Here is a 21,019-nt window from a genome sequence, read left to right as displayed (position 1 = left end):
ATCCATCCATCCATCCATCCATCCATCTAATAGATGTTTAATGACTCAATATGCCAGGCACTGGAAAAATGACAGAGTAGATTTATGTCTAGTACTACAATTAAAACTGCTTTTATATATACGATTTCATTAATTTCTTGTTACAACCATGTGAAGTGGCTGTTGGTACTCCCCCTTTATAACATGAGGAAACCAACTGAGAGGATTTGTGATTTATTTATAATAGCACAGCCAGCAGGTGGCAGTCTGGACATGAATTCAGGTTTATATCCCAGTTAAGAATTCATACATACTGGTCAATTGAAATTTCTCAACTAGTCTCATTGCTCCCAATTAAAGGTCATGATCCAGTCAATACTTTTTTTTTTTTTTTTTTTGAGGCTGTGTTAGGCTCTGGGGGATTCAAAGAGTGGGTTGCTACCCTCATAGAACTTGTGGCCTAGTGAGGGAGACAGACCTTATGTTCACACGATAAACATCTGTTTTCAAGGTATGAGGGAAGGTTGACCTAGTTATGAAAATCAGGGAAGTCTTCCAGGAGGAAGTGACTATTAGATGCATACTGCAGGATGAGTCAGAGTTAGCTTTGGGAAGAGGGGATGAAAGAAAATCATATACAGAGATGGAAAAGCATGTGCAAGGGTCCAGTGGCAGGAAGACCCAATGTGCTGAAATTCTGAAAGGCCAGCTTGACTGGCATATAGAGAGTGAAAGAGAGCCTGGCACAGGATGTGGTTCAGATCATGCAAGACTTGTAGCCATGATAATGATTTTTACTTTTAGCTTAAGAGCAATGGAAAGCTACAAGTCGAGAGTTTGGTATGATTAACTTTGATTTTGATTCTGACTTCTGTGTACAGAATGTATTGCAGAGGGGCAAGAGTGGGAAATAGCTGGAAGGCTTTTGCAGTTGTCCAGGCGAGAAGTGATGATAGCTTGGACCAGGGTAGTGGTGGTGGAAATGGAGAGAATTCCACAGGTGCCCCCTGTTCGGCTCAAGCCCATTTTTCTCACTAAACCCTGTCACCAGAGTGTGCTCACGAATTTGCAGTGGAAGCCTGTCCACACTTCGGGGCTCTGCTGGAGTCTCCTCTTCCAGGAAGCCTTTTCCAGACAGTGTGAGTCCTCCGAGACTTTTCAGGAGTGGTGTCTGTCTTCTGCACTGTCCACTCTCACACCTGGTTCTTCTCTATGGCCTGGCTGTTCTCCGGTCCATCCCTGGAGGTGCCTCCATTTCTCTTGTCTTGCTTTCTCCCTTTGGAAAGTAAATGCTTTGTTGGCACTTGCTGAATGGTATCAACAGGGCTCCCTTGGAAATTACACTTGTAAATGATTACTCCTGCCAGTTGCCTTTACCCCCCTAAATTAAACACTGGCTGCTTAAATCTGACTTTATGATCTTGTTCTATTAAAATATATGTCCCAATTTTTCTATTACTTCCTCTAAACTCTTTTCCACACTTCTCCTAGAAGAAAGCAGTTTCAGTGGGAATGGAGTGGGGGTGGGGTAAGGGCAGGGGTGTAATTAAACAGGGGCTATCTGACCAGAATTCCTATACCTTTTAATGGGGTATTTGATTAATCCTTTCCACAGGCACCATTATTCATGCCTTGATGGAATCTCATTTTATAGCCCTTAATACATGGACCCAATTTATCCACATCACATTGTATTCTAATACTTGTCATCCAAGTTATTAGCTATCTCCTTCTCAGCGTAAAATCATCAGCAAGTTTGATTAGCTTATTCCCCAGGGATGATAGGGGAGATAAGAACAGACACAGTACCATATGACCACCAATGGCTCTGCATCCTCAAAAGAAGACTGCTAAGTGGAATCCATTTACAGTGCCAGTGTGGGCAAAATAAATGCCTGCTCTGAGGCAGGGTCTCTGTGTTGGACGCAGGAGCCAAAGCCACAAAGGGCTGACTGCTGTTGTGCCCAGTGGTGCCGAGCCATCATCCTGAGTGGGATCACTTTGAAAAAATAGTGGGGCTCCTTCCTCTCCTGCTTCCTAACATCCCTCTGGCTCCCATATCCTTCCTGAGAGGTAGAGCCCAGAGTTCCTTTTTATTCAGAACACCACTTCTGCCTTAAATCCCCATTTTCTCCCTACCGGGGCCCTGGCAGGCCTGATGATCTAGAAAAAGATCCATAGTGCTATGGATGGCTCTTTGTCCAGCATACAGTTGGCCCTAAGCAGCCAGTTCCTTCTTTTATGGAACCAAACCTACGGCTTGGGACTCACTGGTGGCTTCAGTCTTTTCTGAACAAGGTTGCCTTCCGCCTAGAGAGAAGGGGCCTGCATGACCCCTATGGAACCATGGGCTCAAAGCCCACAGAGAGTTTTCAATGCCTTCTTCTCTATCTACCACCTCTCCTCAGCCCAATAAGGCAAAACTCCAACAGCCCCTTCTGGAGTCCCTTTAAAAGCCCCCATCATCTTTTCACCAAAGGCTCTATATCCATTATTTTTGTGCTTTTCTGAGCCTGGAAGGAGAGCATGAAAGGGGCTCACTCTGTGGTGATACTGCTCCTTCAGGAGGTGGAGACTTATTCCCTTCCCCTTGAGTGTGGGCTGGACTTAGTGACTCGTTTCTGATGAAGAGAATAATGTGGAAGTGACAGTGTGTGACTTATGAGACTTGGTCATAAAAGGCATTTTGACTTCCTCCCTCCCTCTCTGGTTGTTGGCTCTGATGGAAGTTAACTGCTATGTTGTGAGCAGCCCTGTGGAGAGGTCTAAGGTACCGAGAGTGAGAAACTAGGGCCTCTTGCCAACAGCCAGGTGAGTGCCCATCTTGGAAGTGGGTCCTCCAGCTCCAGCCAAGCCTCCAGATGAGACGGCAGCTCTGGATGACAGCTTGACTGCAACCGCATGAAAGCCTGAGCCAGAACCACCCAGCTAAATTGCTCCCAGGTCTCTGACCCATGGAAATTGGGCAAGACAATAAATATGTTTTAAGTTGCTAAATGTTGGAGTCATTTGTTATGTAGCAATAGGCTACTAATATACTCTCACTACCTCGGAGGAAGGTCTTGGTCTCCTCCTTCCCTTCAATTCCCTTCTCGGATTTCACTTGCTCTCCTCTCTCTGTTCAGGGAGTCTGGTGCCCCTCTGGTTCCCTCTGCCCGACTGGTCTCTGGCTTCTGCTGCGTGTCCTCACAGTTTCAAGGACTCTTTCCTGAGAAGAGGGGGATGGATGGGAGGAGCTCTTTGCCTGCCATCTGAAGAGACATCTGGGAATAAGAAAATGACTTTTTGCAGAGAGCAGCCTTCCTCAGGCCATGAAACTCCTTCTTGTTTCTGAACATGGGGGCGCCTAATGACTTCAGTCAGGCCAACAGCCAGCAGGAAAAGACTGCAAATTACGCGTTCCTGTTTGTATCATATATGTTCACTCCAGTACCCCTTCTGCTCATATGCAGTTTCTGCAGAAGGTCAGGCCTCGTTTCGACTCTGCAGTTAAGCATCTGACACTAAGTGGGGATTCTAAAACTGGATGGAAATGTAATCTGGCTTAAATGTTGCAAGGTGCACCACTCCACTCCACCCCTACTGACCATGTCCTGCCAGCACAGCCACAGTCGTGAGGGGAGTGGCGATCCGATTCTCTCTTCTCTCAGTTATACAGAGGACAAATGTAGTTTTTGATTAAGAAAATCCAGGTTGCTCTTCTATTTGATCAAAGCCTAGTAACTTTTACAAAATCTGTCTCCATTATATGGGGCAAGGTCAGATAGTTACAGCTGTCAATCGTTTGGAAGGCTTAGAAAAGGTGACAAAGCAGTGGACCTAAGCAGTGGAGTGGACCCCAAAGCAGTGATTCTCAAGTAGAGCCCCTGGGTCAACAGCATCAGCATCATCTGGAGGGTTGGTGGAAATGCAGATTCTTGGGCCCCACCCCTGACTTACTGAATCAGAGCCCAGCAATCTGTGTTTTAATAAGGCCTTCGAGCAATTCTGATGCATGGGTAGAGGTCGAATATCACTGACTTAAAGGATTAAACATCTAAATTATTCATTCCTTCATTCATTCATCCATTCATAAGACATTGATTAAGTACCTACTATTTGCAAGACACTCTGGGGCGATGAAGAGGAATTATAAAGAATGCCTTCCTCAAGGAGTCCACAGCCTCCCTTCCCTTGCTTTATGACAAAGCTTGAAAAGAGAGCAGGAGTCCGAAGACGTTAATCCAAGGAATGGAAATCTTTACACGTAACTCTTTTTAATGGACAGGAGGCATACTGAAATTGTTTTTTTCCAGGAATGATCATACTCTCAAACAGTAACTCTTCTACAGTAAGTAAACGTGTGGGTTTAATATATCATGTACAACTGGCTCAGCCTTTTAAGCTTAAAGAAAAAAGAGATTATGTAATTTCACCATGAATAAAATGCAGAATTACCTTAAAGATTCACTTAGGTTTGTGCCTGTCTTTTAATGAACAAACAATTCTGTTGTTTTATCATCTTCGACTAAGTAAGAGTGTCTTTTCTCTTTTTCTGTGAGGCTAAATAAATCCTAACAGCTAGGATGTATCGTGTGCTTCCTATGGCTGGGCTTGGGGATAGCTCTACATTCATTAACTCGTTTGATCCTCTCCTGACCTTATAAAGTAGTCGTAGCAATAGGTAGATGAAGAACATAGGCTGGAAGAGGCAAGAAAGGAACCTAGACCCATCTCTTAATCTCATGTGAATTATGCTCCTGTGCTGTACTCTCAGCCCCACTGGGTCATTTTGCTGCTCATTAAAACTACTGATTAATTGGGAAAACATAAAAAGAAACACCACACCTCCTCTAAAAGATTTCTAGTTGAAACTACTGGCTAAATCTCAATTGGGAGATTTATTTTTATATGTTAAAGTTCATGCTAGATTTCTCCTTCAGTACCACAGATAATTAGGAGTTGGCTATAAACTCCTTATAGTCACCAGCATTAGCGGCCTGTGTAAGAATCTGCTTCATGCTCAACAGATCCAGCTTTGAGAAGATGTCCTGCGTGTACTCCTTTCTCTGGATGCCTTAATGATGCTCAAAGACTCACTGTAACACCGTCTGGGCAGATGATTTTTCAGGGGTTGGAGATGAACTTGGGTTGATCCAGGCAAGCTTGGGCCCTTGTGACTATGGATGCCCAGTTAATCTGGCAGCTGTGGGGGTGAAGGGTGTGACCGATAGCCACAGAAGAAATCAAAGCTGTCTGGCCCAATCAGCAATACACTTGGCGCCTTGCCTTGGTGTAGGTAGGAGGCCTGCCCTGGCTAGCTGAGTTCATCTGCCACACAGGCCTATCCTTCATTTGCAGGGCATCACGGGTCACCCATGTTCTGGCCAACAAGAAGCATCAGGAGGCTTCATCAACTTATTGCACCCTTGGGAATAACTCTGTGACTAAAGTCACATGGGCTGTGCAGAAACAGTGTGGGTATCTTTCAAGCCACATACAGAACATAGAACTTGAGGTGAACTGAAATGTATCTGCCTTTCCCATTGGCTCTCTGTAATCAAGGCTTTTTAGAACATCAAGTCCAATCTCTATTTCTAATTCAGGGGTGCTTGTTGAATTCTGCTGAGACATTGATTTGGTTAGTGGAACTACAGACATGAGATGTTGAACTTGCAAGTGTATGATTCATTTTAAGATTCTGAAATGAGAAACACACCTATCAATGGCACACTGGAGGCTGGGAGATTCTTTGAAAGCATTTCACACATATAAATGGGACATGAAATGAAAAAAAATCTGCTTATGGTTATAATCCCCGAAGCCAAGGACCACCCTACTGTGTTCCCCATTCTCACGGAGTGATGGCTCTGTGGGAAACTGCTGGGATTAGATGGTCTGGCGTTTGGACACCCATGTGCCACCTCATTTATCTACCTGTGACAGGGATAGTGCTGGAAGAGAATCGAAAGATGACAAATTGCTTCTGGTTTTAAAGGAGCTGTTCAGGACGGGTGTATGCCCAGGGGGATCCAGCTTTCATGCCAGGAGCCATCACTTTATCCTGTTTTAAGGCCACATTTTGGCAAACACCAACCAGCACATGATTGCACACTCCTTTCTCCAGTGAATTTAGAGACATTTGCTCTGAAAGCCTGAAATCCAGTCATTCTGAAGATGTGTGCAGCAGAGAGCAGACCTGCCCACACACTGCAGTGAGGAAAATGGCAGGCATCACACAGGAGTTCCAAATCAGAGGGCTTTCTCCCATGCTGAGGCAGACAGATAACAAGGGAATGGTTTTACAGGATTCCAGAGTAGATTCAGTATCGGTAAATGACTCTGGGAAAGGTGATTCCTATGAGATAAGGAGACAAAAATTCCTAAGATACTGGCCACTGGAATCTGCTTCTGTGGATAAAGAACCCCTCAAGCTTCCAACTTCCCTGGGGGCAGGGAGGAGGCACATGGAAAGTTTCAAGGAGGTCCACCTGAGCAGATCTACACAACTCTTCCTGCCAGCCAGGGGTCCAGCCACGGCTGGGCATCATACCAGCTGTGGCCCTTCTTCTTTCTTTCCGCCGATGCTCCCTCTCTGAGAATGACCGTGTAATTCATGGTCAACACACTCAAGCCTGTGGAGGTAAACTTCCCTCAACCGATCCAGTTTGTGTTTCTACTCTCTGTGTGCTGGAATTCTCAAGGCCGGAGAAGTTGCCACGCCCTGCTTATGTGCATAGATGCCAGGTGATCTGCTAAGCGTTGCACTCGTATCTACTCTTTATCCTCCTGACAATCTCAGAGACAGGTACTAATATTTCATTTTGTACACGAGGAAACTGAGGCACAGAGATTGAAGGATTGGCTGAAGGTCACTTAGCTGGTGAGTAGCAGAGCCAGTCACGTCCAGATAGCTTGGCATCATAGTCTGGCTGGTTCCTAACCCCTCTGCTGCCTCTCTAACATAACCCTTCTTCAAACACAGCAGCTGAACCCCACAAGGGCACTGGTTTGCCCGGGCCTTTCTCCTTCCCCAGGCCCAACCCTCTGGAATTCAGTAGGTACGTGGAGCTGGAGCACAGAACCTGCAATGTGAAAAGACAAGAGGCTCACCTCCAATCCCCCTATTTGTTTTAAATTCAGGTCAGATGTCCAAACGTTAATTCTGTGCTTGTTTGTTTTGAACATTTCACCGTGTTGCCCCAGACTACTTCACAGATGGGTATCTCTGTTCTCCTTCCTTAGCCCCCGCCCCCATCTCCCATCTCGGGCAATGATGCTACTGCTAGTGACTGATGCTCCCTGCCTAACTTCATTATAACTTTCAGCTAAAAACTTCTATTTTCCACATGGCAGCGAGGCATATTGATAGCATAAGTCACATACTAAGGCATTTTCTAGTTTATAATTTCTAATACCATTATGCTCATTCCACAGATGGGTAAGGGGAGACAGGAAGTCACAACAAGGTTGCAAAGGCATCCTAAGCCACTTACAAACAATTCCCTCTCGATTGCTTCCTCTCATCTTCCTATTTCACAAACTCACCAAAGGCCTGGGAGTGGGCAATGTTATCAAGATCGAGTTGTACTGTATCTGTGGCTATACTCCAGCTCTCAGAATACTAACAAGCAACTCTAAGCTCTGGTGGCAGAAGTATCGATGCTTAGCTTTCTGCCAAAACTCATTCTCATTAGTAGGGTTACATGCATGAAACACATACGTTGAGATTTTGGTCTACACAATTCTCTCATCGCCCATTGTAACTAATCAGAATGCTGAGTGGTTTATTCTAATGCCGAACACAACTAACTGCCTTCAGTGTCTGCTGAAATAACCGTAACTTCTGTTCTGATGAAATCTTCTGGTTAGGAAATGAAAGGGTAGATCATAACCTATGAGCAGACTGAATAATATTCCTTCTGAGTCAACACTGTAAGACTGTTTTTCAAGCAGATATTACAGAAAGCTCAGATCCTATGTGAAAGAGATATGAGAAGGCCAGAGGATGTGTTCATTGCATATAAGACTGGAATTAGAAACTGCAAATGTTGGAAGTTTCATAAAGGCAAATTTGCCTCTGAGAGTAGACACACGATTTTGCTGGCACTGTGAATTTTTTTCCACTGGGCTTTCTGTTCATGGAAAATGCACTGAGGTGAGAGTCAGAGTCTGGAGTACTAGTCACTCTGCCTTTATCAGTTGTGTGACCTTAGGAATGTCACTGAACTTCTTTGAGCTTTTAAATCAGGGAAGCCAGCACCCACCCGTCTACTTTACTGAGCTGTTATGAAAATCAAAATGAACAAGCTATGTGAGAGTGCTTCATAAACGGTAAGATGCTGGAGATATTTCTAAAGATACACGATCACCCTCAAAAGGCGGTAGTGAGAACAGAAGCCTCTCATCTCTGTTTTCAAAGGAATCATCTTCTAGAGATATGGCTGAGAAGTAGCATCTGGGAGTGTGACCATGGAAGGCGGTCCCAGTCACAGCATTCAAAAGCAGGCAAAAGTGCACCGTTTCATTTGTTCACCATCTCTGCTCACATTTGCCCTTCACTCTTTCCTCACCATCAATGCAATGCATGGCACCTAGTGGGTACTCGGAAACGTGAGACAAATCAAAGAATGCCAGGCGAAGGACTTTAGTCCCTCCGGTGCAGAAAGGTCATCCACGAGAAAGGAACCGGGGCTCAGGGGGGGATTTCTGGAAGCCTGAGTTGACCAGGATGACCGGCCAGCTTGAACGTAAGAGGTTTCCCGGGACAAGTTGGTCAGTCTACCTGAGCGTTGTATCTGAATATTCGTTTTGTCTTTCCCCAGCTGGCAAGAAACAAAGTGTCTGACCTAGAGGAAGTCTGGTGGTAGAAGGCACGTATGTCTTTGTGTTCCTAAAGAGTGGATCCCTAGAGATTTATAGCCTGGGTCATTTTTCTCCCCCTTTTCTCCCTATTAGTTTCAATTTCTCTAGCTGACACCATCGTCTCCCTGTCAGGAATCCAACAGAATCACACCCCTTCTATGTTTCCTGCATCAGATTATCACCTCTAAGATATTTCTCTGGTCCCTGTTGGTGGCTTCCTGCCACCAGCTAAATCTTCTACCTAACAGCGCAAGGCACTCGGTACAAAACTGCAGCTTTCAGCAGGACTTGCACTTGGAATTGTCACAAGTGCTCTGTGCAGTCTTCACCAGGACCACACGTGTGCTGCAGAACTGCCATCTGGATCAAGAGCTGACTGGTGCACATGGCAGGGAAATTACATTTTGGGCCAGGGAGGAGATGCGATCAGTGGGGATTTCCCCTTTAAAAACTTACAGCAAAAGCCTGCCCGAGACCATTCAATATTCATAAATGGAAAGCAGAGATGGCGTTTCTGTTCTGCCAAGAGCAATAGCTATTTATCACAGCAAATGACTGAAATAGTTGTATGTACAATGCTTTACTCAGTGCTGTAAATTACGGTATACAGAAGATTAAACTTAAGCCTAATGCTACCCTTGAGCTTCAACAGCTGAGTCCTATAAATGGATACCCGTTAAGAGAAGAGAATCTTTTCCCGGTTACTATTTAAAAGTGTATCTCTATTAAAAGCTTGTCTTAAACATAAATTACCAGGAAGCCTTCCTTGGGCCTGAGCGGGCTCTTCCTCTGGGCACCGACTCACAGAGTCACATCTATGTGACACAGTGACAGGCCTGAGACTTAAAGCACGTGCTGTGCTGACCTCCAGAAGGATGGAGGTGAGAGGGACTTCAGAGAGGGCTCTGCTGGGCCTTAAGGAGATCTTTGGAATTAAAATGATCTGGAACTCCAAACCACTTCAAAGAGAATGTTTCTTCCGGTATCTGCTGTTCTGTGAAGTGTCCAGAAACCCTGACCTAGAGCCGAAGCCTCAATTCTCCTAGCTTAATTTTAATTTCCAAGCACTTGCTCCTCCAAGTGCAGTCCGTGTACCAAAAGGCACCAGCATCCCCTGGAAGTGCATTAGAAATACAGACCTCCTGAATCAGAATTCGTATTTAGGCAAGAAACTCCCGGGGGATTCACGTGCACATTAAAAATTGGGAATCAAGGGACAAGTGAGCAGGTGTTAACAGGGAGAAGCCCTTTGTTTTTCTCCCTGGAAATTATTACGCACAAGAAATAGGATTACGGGAAAAGGCCCTACCAGTGGGCCCTAGGATGCTGAGTTCTCTTTTGTCCAGTCTTACTTCAGAACATCTTCAGGATCTGGGAGAGAGGTTTTTATGAGCTGGGAATGAATGTATCACTCTGAACTTCACCCAAAGCACCCCAGGGTGTAAAACAGAGTAAACTAGCAAGAAGCTCATGATTTACAAATCAATCAGAATGCCTCTAATCCCCCTGTGAATCTGGAGGCACGGCAATGTTTTGGGCCAGGACTTCAATTCCTTGTTGTAATTACCAGTTGACTTTAAGTAAGAAAAGTATGCAAAGGTATTTGTATTTTTTGAAGAAAAATCCAGGATAATTGTCTTCTTTATTAGAAAAAGAAAATATCCTTCAGTATGCATGTTAAACACTTAATGGTAATTACTGAATAAATAGTTTTATATACATATAGATAGATTTAGAAATAAAATAAATCTATTGTGGCCAAGCTAGCAGAGGAAAAAAACAGGAAGAGAGTTAAGAAAACTTTGCTAATCTAATGGAAGACAGAGAAAGGGTACAAAGAAGCAAATAAAATGCAAGGTAAACAGAAACACAAACTAAGAGACAGTTCAAATATATAAAGTTATCACAATAAATGTAAATGGATAAAACTCACCTATTATAAGACACTATCAGATTGGACTTTTTAAAAAGCCAGCTATATACTGCTTACAAGAGAGACACCTAAAACAAAATAACACAGAAAAGTTGAAAATGAAAGATTGGAACGAGATAAGCAAATACATATTGACCAAAAGAAAATTGGGTAGCAATGTTAATAATAGGGATGAAGAATCCACCACTAAAAAGACTGCAAGTCATACACTTATATGCATCCTATAGCACAGCCTCAAAATTGTAAAGCAAAAGCTGTTACAGTTCTAGGAGGGACTGACACAATGACAGCCATCATAGGAAACGTAAAACCCCATTCTCAGAAATTATAGACCAAGCAGACAACAGCGGTGAGGATATACAAGATCTGCATAACAAAAGTATACAATGAATATATGAAACCCTGCACACAAAAGAGAGATTATACACATTTTCTAATCACACATGACATATTAAAAAAAACTGATCACATGCTAATTAGTCACAAAGGAAGTATCGTAAGTTATAAAATGGATAACATAACCAACATTCTCTGGCAGCCACCATAAATTAAACTAGAAATCAAAAATAAAACAAGAGTAAGGCTCCCCCTCACTACCCTTTACATTTGAAAACTAAAACCAGACTCCTAAATTACTCCTTGGCAGCGGTGTGATTTTTTTCTATGTGTGGCCTAGTTGCTATGGGACCAGGTTAATTTACATGACATTTGTCGGGGGTATCACCAGAAACAGGAAACTCCCCAAGCCATTATAGCTTCATTATTTTGTACTTTGAACTAAATTCTAAGCCAAAGGGACGATGAAGTACCTGACGCCAGGAAGAAAAGAAGAAATGTGCGTGGGTTAATTATGACCTAGTCGTGCAGCTCCAGAAGCTGCTATTCGCTTATTCCCCAGACAGTGCCCAGTTCTGCCATCTCTTTCTGCTCATCGATGCTGCTTGGATGAAAAAGACTGTCTTGGAAGTGCTCCTGGTACCTGGGGAAAGGTGCTACTCAATTGACATGGCATCGTAAAATTAATAGTGTCCTGGAATCAAGTAAATACTGTAGCTAAGTTTGTATGAGACCTTCTGTCTTCTCTTTTATAGGGCCAAGCATTTCTGAAAAATTATCAGAGAATGTTGCATAGGAGACACACAGGAAAAATATAGGTCCGTGATTCCAAGGGGAGAGAGCACCTCCCCAAGAAATCCCCCAAAACAAAAGCAAAACCAGACCGATGGTTCGTTCCTTGGGCTACGCTGCCAGCCTAACGCGATTTTAGTGCTGGATGAATAATGAAACAAATATTAAAAAGAAAAACACCAAACAACCTATAGAGGATGGAATGCAGCATCAGGGTAATATGGATCAAATCACTGGAGGAGTGTGCAAATTCTGCAGGTGAGTGGGGGTGGGGAGATAGAACAATAGTAAGAGAAAAGAGGTGTCCATAGCTCTTCTGCCTGTACTGTGGGAATCCATGGTGGTCAAAACAGCCTGGTGGTTTCCTGGCTCACAAACATTACAAGCCACAGAGTAGGACAGCTCTCATGGGCACCCCCGCTCTTCCGGGCCTCCTCATGGGTCCCCCAGCCCAACTCTGCAAACATCTCCAAAATAGCCCCCTTCAAAGAACAGCTGAGGCAAAGGCTTGTTGTGAGGATGGAGGTTCCTCACCACAAACTTTAGGGTGACTGTCACAGGTGGTAAGAATATGAAAGGGGTGGCTGAGAAAGCGGCACAAGAATTTTAAGAGCTGTTGTCCAGCCCCTGCCTCCTTAAACGCACTGGTAACTTGATGCATTTGTATCTGGAGATAGGGTCACCATGTGGATGACACCCCAGACATGACAGTAATACAGGTCACTGAGTTGGGGGTGGTCAGTCAGGCCGGCGTCGATGCAGAAGCGCTCGAGGTAGAGGCAGGCACATGTTGAAGCGGGTTATGCATAGGGTGGGGACAGTCACATATTGATGAGCAGAAAGCCACAGGTCCAACTGGTCTTAGAAAAACATACCTCCAGAGAAGGTTCAGAAATTTGAGAAATAATTCCAGGAGGAGAAAAATTTAACTAACAAATAACAGGGTTAGTCAGAAACCAAACCTTAGAAATCTGTTGTTCCAGTTTTGTAAGACAAAGAGTATACTTGCTTTCTCTGGAGAAAAAAAAGATTATTATTCATTCCATGTGAAGTAGGATTCATCAAAGTGAAATGGTTTACTTACTCTTTCATCATTTATTCCTCCAATTTACATTTTCCCCTGGACCCATTTATTTCCCATGTATCTCCTATGCAGCAGTCCCAAATCTGCACTCATTTTTCAGAAGTGCCTGGCCCTGTGAAAGCAGAGGGCAAGTCCTATACAAAATGTTAACTACAGTATTTCTTTGACTCTGGGAGGCCATAAATTCTAAGATACCACATACTTTAATAGCACTTTTTTCCGTGTGGGTGGGGGATGGGGAGAAGAAAACCTGCCATAGTAAATACATGATGATGGGAAGAAGCACAACCTTCTTTAGAGACCCATAGTGTCCCCGAGGTGAGCTTACACACAGGTTCCTCATATGTGACACTTTGGGAGGGAACTCTCAGTGACCCCAGGTAAAGCATTAAGAATGAGCTCCTTGAGCAAATGCTCCAGAGGCCCTTCCAAAATGAGAACTGTGAAACGGGAACTTCAGCTTTGACAGTAGCTGGGTTCTAGCATCAGGGTGACAGGTGCGAATCGTGTAAACTCAAAACCACCTTTAATACCTTTCTGCTCATAAAGTACAGTCCACATGATCTGGGGATAATGGACTCTTTCCATGGCCAGTTTCTCCTCCAGGGTTGGTAAAGATCTTTGTTTCTCTGCTCGGGCACCAGATGAAGGAGTAGGCTTGTGTCTGGGGCCATATTACTAGAAACAAAAGTGCATTATTATTATTACCCAGTGCATGTGGTCGAATTCAGATAAATTAAGAATGATGAGGCTCCAAAGCGAAAAGATGCATCTTTGTTTTATACTCCAAGATCTCTTAGTGCTGCACAAGGCTACGAGGTGCTGTGAACCTCCCTCAGGAATGGAAACTGGCTTGCATTGTTTCCCAAGTATGTGTCCACTCAAACTCGAGCTGTCAGAGTGCTGATTTACTTCTTTGGGGAAGAAACACTGTTTGGGAAATGCTGCTCTACTCATTGCTCAGGATGGGGAGAATTCCAAAATGACCTTTCGAATCAGGGCTGGCAACATTCTGTCCTCGGATTTAAATAAAGCGATGACTGTTCCCCTAATTTTCCTTGGTTGATACAGCTCTGAGGAATGGAATGGAGCAGCCTGTACAGCGAGGAAAAGCCAGTGATGAGTCAGAGGCCAGGGGTCATGTTATCGTGCCAGCCCTCCAGAACTCAGTTGTGGTCTGGGATCGCAGCAGCAGTGCTCAGTGACTTAGGACGTTTCCCCTGCATCAGCCTCTCCAATGGTACCTCAACAGAGATGGTCATGTTTTTTCAAGGATCCGTACCTCCTCAATGAATGTACTCCCTTACATGTGGAATTTGGCTTATTTGCAACTGGCAAGCCACTTTTCTTTTCTTCTTGCTTCCTCCCTCTTGTCTTCCAAGATTCACTTTTTAAAAAGTATATTGAGCACCAACTGCAGATTCTACACTCATCATATTAACTCAGAAAACATAATGGTGAGCATGACGACAGGGTTTCTGGTTCCTTGAAACTCCTAGTCTGGGGTGCGGGTGTGTGGGTGTGCATGTGTGCATGTGTGCACAGTGGGGATGAATAAAGCAAACAGCATCTGCAATAGCCACCATATATGCTGATGCTGGTGAAGTGGAGAGTGCCTGGAGCATCTGACTTGGGATTGGAGGGGTCCTTCCTTCTACCTGTTTGTGCATCAAATTAGGAAAATGTGCTCCATGCTGGGGATCAGGTATGCAAAAGGCACAGACCCAGCCCTTGGTAGCTCAGTGTCTAGAGTTCACAGGTAACTGCTACACAATTGGTGCCATAGGATGCAGGGATGCAGGGGGCAGAGGGACCAGCTGACAATTTGGTTGGCTGGTAGCTGAGCTCAGCAGAAATGCAGAAAAGCACTCAAAAAAAGTTGTATCAGGGACATAAAAATGAAGTCAGCTATACTTGGGAAAAAAATCCCAAAAAACAAACTAAAATGGTTATCGTCAAGGTCGACAACAGTCTCTTTTCTGCTTTCGCTTAACCTCCTGGCATTTGAGTGGGTCTCCAAAACACTTTCTTCTCTGGTTCCTCACCACAAACTTTAGGGTGACTGTCACAGGTGGTAAGAATATGAAAGGGGTGGCTGAGAAAGCGGCACAAGAATTTTAAGAGCTGTTGTCCAGCCCCTGCCTCCTTAAACGCACTGGTAACTTGATGCATTTGTATCTGGAGATAGGGTCACCATGTGGATGACACCCCAGACATGACAGTAATACAGGTCACTGAGTTGGGGTGGTCAGTCAGGCCGGCGTCGATGCAGAAGCGCTCGAGGTAGAGGCAGGCACATGTTGAAGCGGGTTATGCATAGGGTGGGGACAGTCACATATTGATGAGCAGAAAGCCACAGGTCCAACTGGTCTTAGAAAAACATACCTCCAGAGAAGGTTCAGAAATTTGAGAAATAATTCCAGGAGGAGAAAAATTTAACTAACAAATAACAGGGTTAGTCAGAAACCAAACCTTAGAAATCTGTTGTTCCAGTTTTGTAAGACAAAGAGTATACTTGCTTTCTCTGGAGAAAAAAAAGATTATTATTCATTCCATGTGAAGTAGGATTCATCAAAGTGAAATGGTTTACTTACTCTTTCATCATTTATTCCTCCAATTTACATTTTCCCCTGGACCCATTTATTTCCCATGTATCTCCTATGCAGCAGTCCCAAATCTGCACTCATTTTTCAGAAGTGCCTGGCCCTGTGAAAGCAGAGGGCAAGTCCTATACAAAATGTTAACTACAGTATTTCTTTGACTCTGGGAGGCCATAAATTCTAAGATACCACATACTTTAATAGCACTTTTTTCCGTGTGGGTGGGGGATGGGGAGAAGAAAACCTGCCATAGTAAATACATGATGATGGGAAGAAGCACAACCTTCTTTAGAGACCCATAGTGTCCCCGAGGTGAGCTTACACACAGGTTCCTCATATGTGACACTTTGGGAGGGAACTCTCAGTGACCCCAGGTAAAGCGTTAAGAATGAGCTCCTTGAGCAAATGCTCCAGAGGCCCTTCCAAAATGAAAACTGTGAAACGGGAACTTCAGCTTTGACAGTAGCTGGGTTCTAGCATCAGGGTGACAGGTGCGAATCGTGTAAACTCAAAACCACCTTTAATACCTTTCTGCTCATAAAGTACAGTCCACATGATCTGGGGATAATGGACTCTTTCCATGGCCAGTTTCTCCTCCAGGGTTGGTAAAGATCTTTGTTTCTCTGCTCGGGCACCAGATGAAGGAGTAGGCTTGTGTCTGGGGCCATATTACTAGAAACAAAAGTGCATTATTATTATTACCCAGTGCATGTGGTCGAATTCAGATAAATTAAGAATGATGAGGCTCCAAAGCGAAAAGATGCATCTTTGTTTTATACTCCAAGATCTCTTAGTGCTGCACAAGGCTACGAGGTGCTGTGAACCTCCCTCAGGAATGGAAACTGGCTTGCATTGTTTCCCAAGTATGTGTCCACTCAAACTCGAGCTGTCAGAGTGCTGATTTACTTCTTTGGGGAAGAAACACTGTTTGGGAAATGCTGCTCTACTCATTGCTCAGGATGGGGAGAATTCCAAAATGACCTTTCGAATCAGGGCTGGCAACATTCTGTCCTCGGATTTAAATAAAGCGATGACTGTTCCCCTAATTTTCCTTGGTTGATACAGCTCTGAGGAATGGAATGGAGCAGCCTGTACAGCGAGGAAAAGCCAGTGATGAGTCAGAGGCCAGGGGTCATGTTATCGTGCCAGCCCTCCAGAACTCAGTTGTGGTCTGGGATCGCAGCAGCAGTGCTCAGTGACTTAGGACGTTTCCCCTGCATCAGCCTCTCCAATGGTACCTCAACAGAGATGGTCATGTTTTTTCAAGGATCCGTACCTCCTCAATGAATGTACTCCCTTACATGTGGAATTTGGCTTATTTGCAACTGGCAAGCCACTTTTCTTTTCTTCTTGCTTCCTCCCTCTTGTCTTCCAAGATTCACTTTTTAAAAAGTATATTGAGCACCAACTGCAGATTCTACACTCATCATATTAACTCAGAAAACATAATGGTGAGCATGACGACAGGGTTTCTGGTTCCTTGAAACTCCTAGTCTGGGGTGCGGGTGTGTGGGTGTGCATGTGTGCATGTGTGCACAGTGGGGATGAATAAAGCAAACAGCATCTGCAATAGCCACCATATATGCTGATGCTGGTGAAGTGGAGAGTGCCTGGAGCATCTGACTTGGGATTGGAGGGGTCCTTCCTTCTACCTGTTTGTGCATCAAATTAGGAAAATGTGCTCCATGCTGGGGATCAGGTATGCAAAAGGCACAGACCCAGCCCTTGGTAGCTCAGTGTCTAGAGTTCACAGGTAACTGCTACACAATTGGTGCCATAGGATGCAGGGATGCAGGGATGCAGGGGGCAGAGGGACCAGCTGACAATTTGGTTGGCTGGTAGCTGAGCTCAGCAGAAATGCAGAAAAGCACTCAAAAAAAGTTGTATCAGGGACATAAAAATGAAGTCAGCTATACTTGGGAAAAAAATCCCAAAAAACAAACTAAAATGGTTATCGTCAAGGTCGACAACAGTCTCTTTTCTGCTTTCGCTTAACCTCCTGGCATTTGAGTGGGTCTCCAAAACACTTTCTTCTCTTGGCTTCTAGGTCTTCATCCTCTGCTGCTTTCTTGCCAGATCACTGGCTATTATTCCCTTTCTAACTAACCCTAAATGTTGACACCTCCATTTTTCAATTATAACCATCAGCAAATTCTGTCAGCTACACTTCCAAAACGAGTCTCAAGTTTATCCTTTCCTTTTCATCTGCATGGCTATGCATTAGTCCCTGTGAAGTCTCCCGGGATCCAACCAGCCAGAGTGATCTTTTAAAAATATAAACCAGATTATGTCTTTCCCTCAATCAGTACCCTCTAGGGTCTTCTCACCATGCCCCGAATAAAATCCAGGGTCTGGAGTCTGGCCTACAGGGCTCTGCATTTCGGTTCCCTACCTTCCTTCCTGAAGCCCTCATAAACCTCACCTGCTGTGCTCTCTGCTGGGACACTCCTGCGCTTGCTCTTCATATGGCTTGATCTGGACTGAGCATTTTTGTATACGTTATTTAACACACCAGAACGTAGGTTTCAAGAAGCCAAGCCCCTCCCTGTCTTGTTCACCCCTGTATTTGTAGCACTAGAACAATGCTTGGCATAGAGTAGGTGCTCAATAAATACTTTTCAAATAAATGAACGAATCAAAGCTATGTGACTTGAAGAAGGTGATCTAAGAGATTCAGCCTTCAAGAAATAGGCTTTCATAAGATTATGAGCAGAAGTTTATTTTCAATTAAAGTTGAATCTTAAGGTTATGAAGATCCTATTTATCTATCTCCAAATTTGAACAAAACCATTCAATCTGCTATTTATTTATTTATAACATTTCTACTTAATTCACAGAAACATGCAAAAAAGGGAATTTCACTGAATTTAAAGGAAATCACCTACTGTTTGCAGGTCTCACGGTCTGCTCATTTGTTAGAGATAAACAAGAAACTACAGGCAGAACTGATCGTGGTATCTACTCCACCTCTTCTACATATTTCCTTCTTTTTACTTTTTGATATTTAAAGTTCTCTTTAAAATGCTGTGGCTAAGGCTCTAAATACATTCATTATAACCAATTTATTGCTTTCTTCCTCCTTCCCTCAAAATTGTGCTCAAGTTCATCACCTATGCCAATAAGTAGATAGGATCAGTGGTGTAGCTTAGAAAGGCGAGAAAGAGACAGGGAGCTCCGCTGCCCCCAGGCCCCTGTCCTTTAGTCTCCAGCGTCCTACAGGGGACAAAAATGACCAACTGTATCAAAGTTTAGTCAAGGTGTTATAGGGAGTTTGAGGTCCAAACATTCTCCCAGCATAGTGGTTCAAGTGATCTGGAGTCAGACATAGGTTGACTCCAGAATCCTGGTTCTGCCTGACCTTGAGCAAATTTCTTAAATCCTCTGAGTCTTTCTTTCCTTGGGTGTGAGATGGGGATAATATGACCACAGCACCTTAGGGTGGTGACAGGGTTAAGAAACACATTAAAAAGCTTAGCTCATATAAAGGCTCAATTAGTGTAATTCGCTTTATTGTTATTGTTGTTATTGTTATTTTGTCTTCCATTAGTAGAGTAAAAAGAAAAGCCAGGGTTTGAAACCAGGTCAGCCTGCTATGTTTTAGAGCCAGCATTAACTCTGATTTGAGCAGTAGCAAGTTCAAAATATAACAATTGGAAGTGGGGCAAACCATGGCCCTTCGTTGTAGATTCTCTGTTGTAATGCTTGATTTAAGGTCTAACCATTTTCTAATCAGTCGATTTGTCATTTATTTTATTTTATTATTTTTCTATTTTTCCCCCCCTCTTTAACTCCTCTCCGCCTCCCCTAATTCCACCCCTAACCTATGGATGTTGCCATTTACCCTTAAAGTACTGGATCTCTGAAGGCGGGGCATCTCCTCCCACACGCTCGCAGCGTGTACCCAGGGTCTGGGCCGTGGCTCTCCCTGGGGCGCGAACCCACAACCTTCTGTGTGTAAAGCAGACGTGCTAACCACTACACTAGGGAGCCGCCCCAGTTTGGCATTTCTTTCCTTAGGATTTATTATAGAGATTTCCTTAGGACTTGCATTTTACCAGGGACGTTGGAAAGATGAAAGAAGAAACAACGGCAGATATCGTTTCTGATCATGAGGAGCCCAAAAGGCATATCATTCCAGGAGTAAATTCTGGATTGGAGATACATTCATCAAACTACAGTGAAAAAAGAATCCTACTAACAAAATAAAGTTTGCACAGATTCACATGCTTTTGCCAAATCTTATTAATTAATACTGTCAGACTAGACAAAGAATATGTTTGATTAAACCATTTTCCTTTAATTATTTTATACTTTTCTGGTGTAAATAATCTAGTCTCATAAAAGCCAACAATAGCAACAACAGTATTTCAATCTCAAAAAACCAATTCAACTCAATTGACCAAAAAAAACCCAAGCCCTGCACTGTGGCAATCAGCACCTTCAGAAAAAAAGTTCTGCAGGCTAATTAGCCAGTGATGATCCCCAGGAAGCCGGGGGTACTGACATTGGGAGGGACTGACTTTCTGCAGGGCTCAGAAGCACAAATGGTTTGGTTCTTTTTTCAACTAGAGGTCACCTGGAGATAGATAAAATAAAAAGAACAATTGCAGAAAACCCTGGAACCTCATTAATGAGGCTCCCATGTGTAGCACTGCTGGGCTATGCTGCTCCCGGTACCCAACCAATATCGGCATCTGGATGTGCATGGAAGGAATGGAGGTGCCAGCCTCCAGGAGCAAGTTGCTGTCACTCATTTATTTTGTGGCTCTGTCTCTCTGCTTTAGCTCACAGTTCATTAAATTCTACTGCATCACCATCAACATACAAAACAGCTACTTGAAGGGCATTCAAAAATATAATCAGAAAAGGGAATAAAAAGCCTTCTCTGAGAAAGAGGAAAAAAATATTAATCCTCTCTTGTCTATTGAATGACATCTAGGTTCTAATACATTTTTTTTAAGTAGCAGTGACATCCAAGGATTATCTCTGTCTGATGGATGGGGTGCAGGGCTGTATGTTTCTCTGCTTGGAGGGTGAGTACCAAATGTGGCTGAAAAATTCTGAAGGATCTGTGTATATGTGTGTATTATTTCTTTTGCTTTTTTGATTTTGAGGTGGGAAGGACAGCATCACACAGGCTTCGGTAAGATATCTTGTTTTATGCTTTGCTTCTGACTGTGATGGGGAATTATCCTGATGACCACCATCTCTGTGAAAGCTGAAATAGTAAATTTCCTACATGTTGCCACGTGACTCCACAGAAATTACTTCTGAGCTTAGTGCACGTGCACACACACACATTTTAACTCGGAGAAAAATTTTAAATATAGAAAAGCACAGAATATGATATGACAAGTGTGCGTGTGGGATGTTATGTTTTACAGCAGTGTGTTTCAACTGGGGGTGACTTTGTCCCCTAGGGCAGGGGTCCCCAACCCCTGGGCCACAGAC

At 43.8% G+C, this 21,019-nt stretch overlaps 1 protein-coding gene across 7 annotated transcripts in view; it reads right to left on the bottom strand.

Annotated features, from left to right (window-relative positions):
• ATXN7L1 (ataxin 7 like 1) overlaps positions 1 to 21,019 on the bottom strand; it is a 219,884-nt gene that overhangs the window by 111,483 nt on the left and 87,382 nt on the right. The window contains exon 1 of one of the 7 annotated variants that reach the window (XM_023537980.1): positions 10,757 to 10,777. The exons of 5 other annotated variants lie outside the window; for them this stretch is intronic. Coding sequence is in view for 1 of the 2 variants with exons in the window: in XM_011372516.2 (XP_011370818.1) it covers positions 1,173 to 1,255 (83 nt within the window). In the remaining variant the exon portion in view is untranslated. Of the gene's footprint in view, positions 1 to 64; positions 1,256 to 10,756; positions 10,778 to 21,019 lie in introns of those variants that run through there. One more of the 7 variants, XM_011372516.2, reaches the window with a different exon arrangement.

The sequence above is a fragment of the Pteropus vampyrus genome, unplaced genomic scaffold (genome assembly GCF_000151845.1).
Source record: "Pteropus vampyrus isolate Shadow unplaced genomic scaffold, Pvam_2.0 Scaffold208, whole genome shotgun sequence".
NCBI classification, from domain to species: domain Eukaryota; kingdom Metazoa; phylum Chordata; class Mammalia; order Chiroptera; family Pteropodidae; genus Pteropus; species Pteropus vampyrus.
Note: the sequence above shows the minus strand (reverse complement) of the source record. Positions and strands in the feature narration are given on the sequence as shown.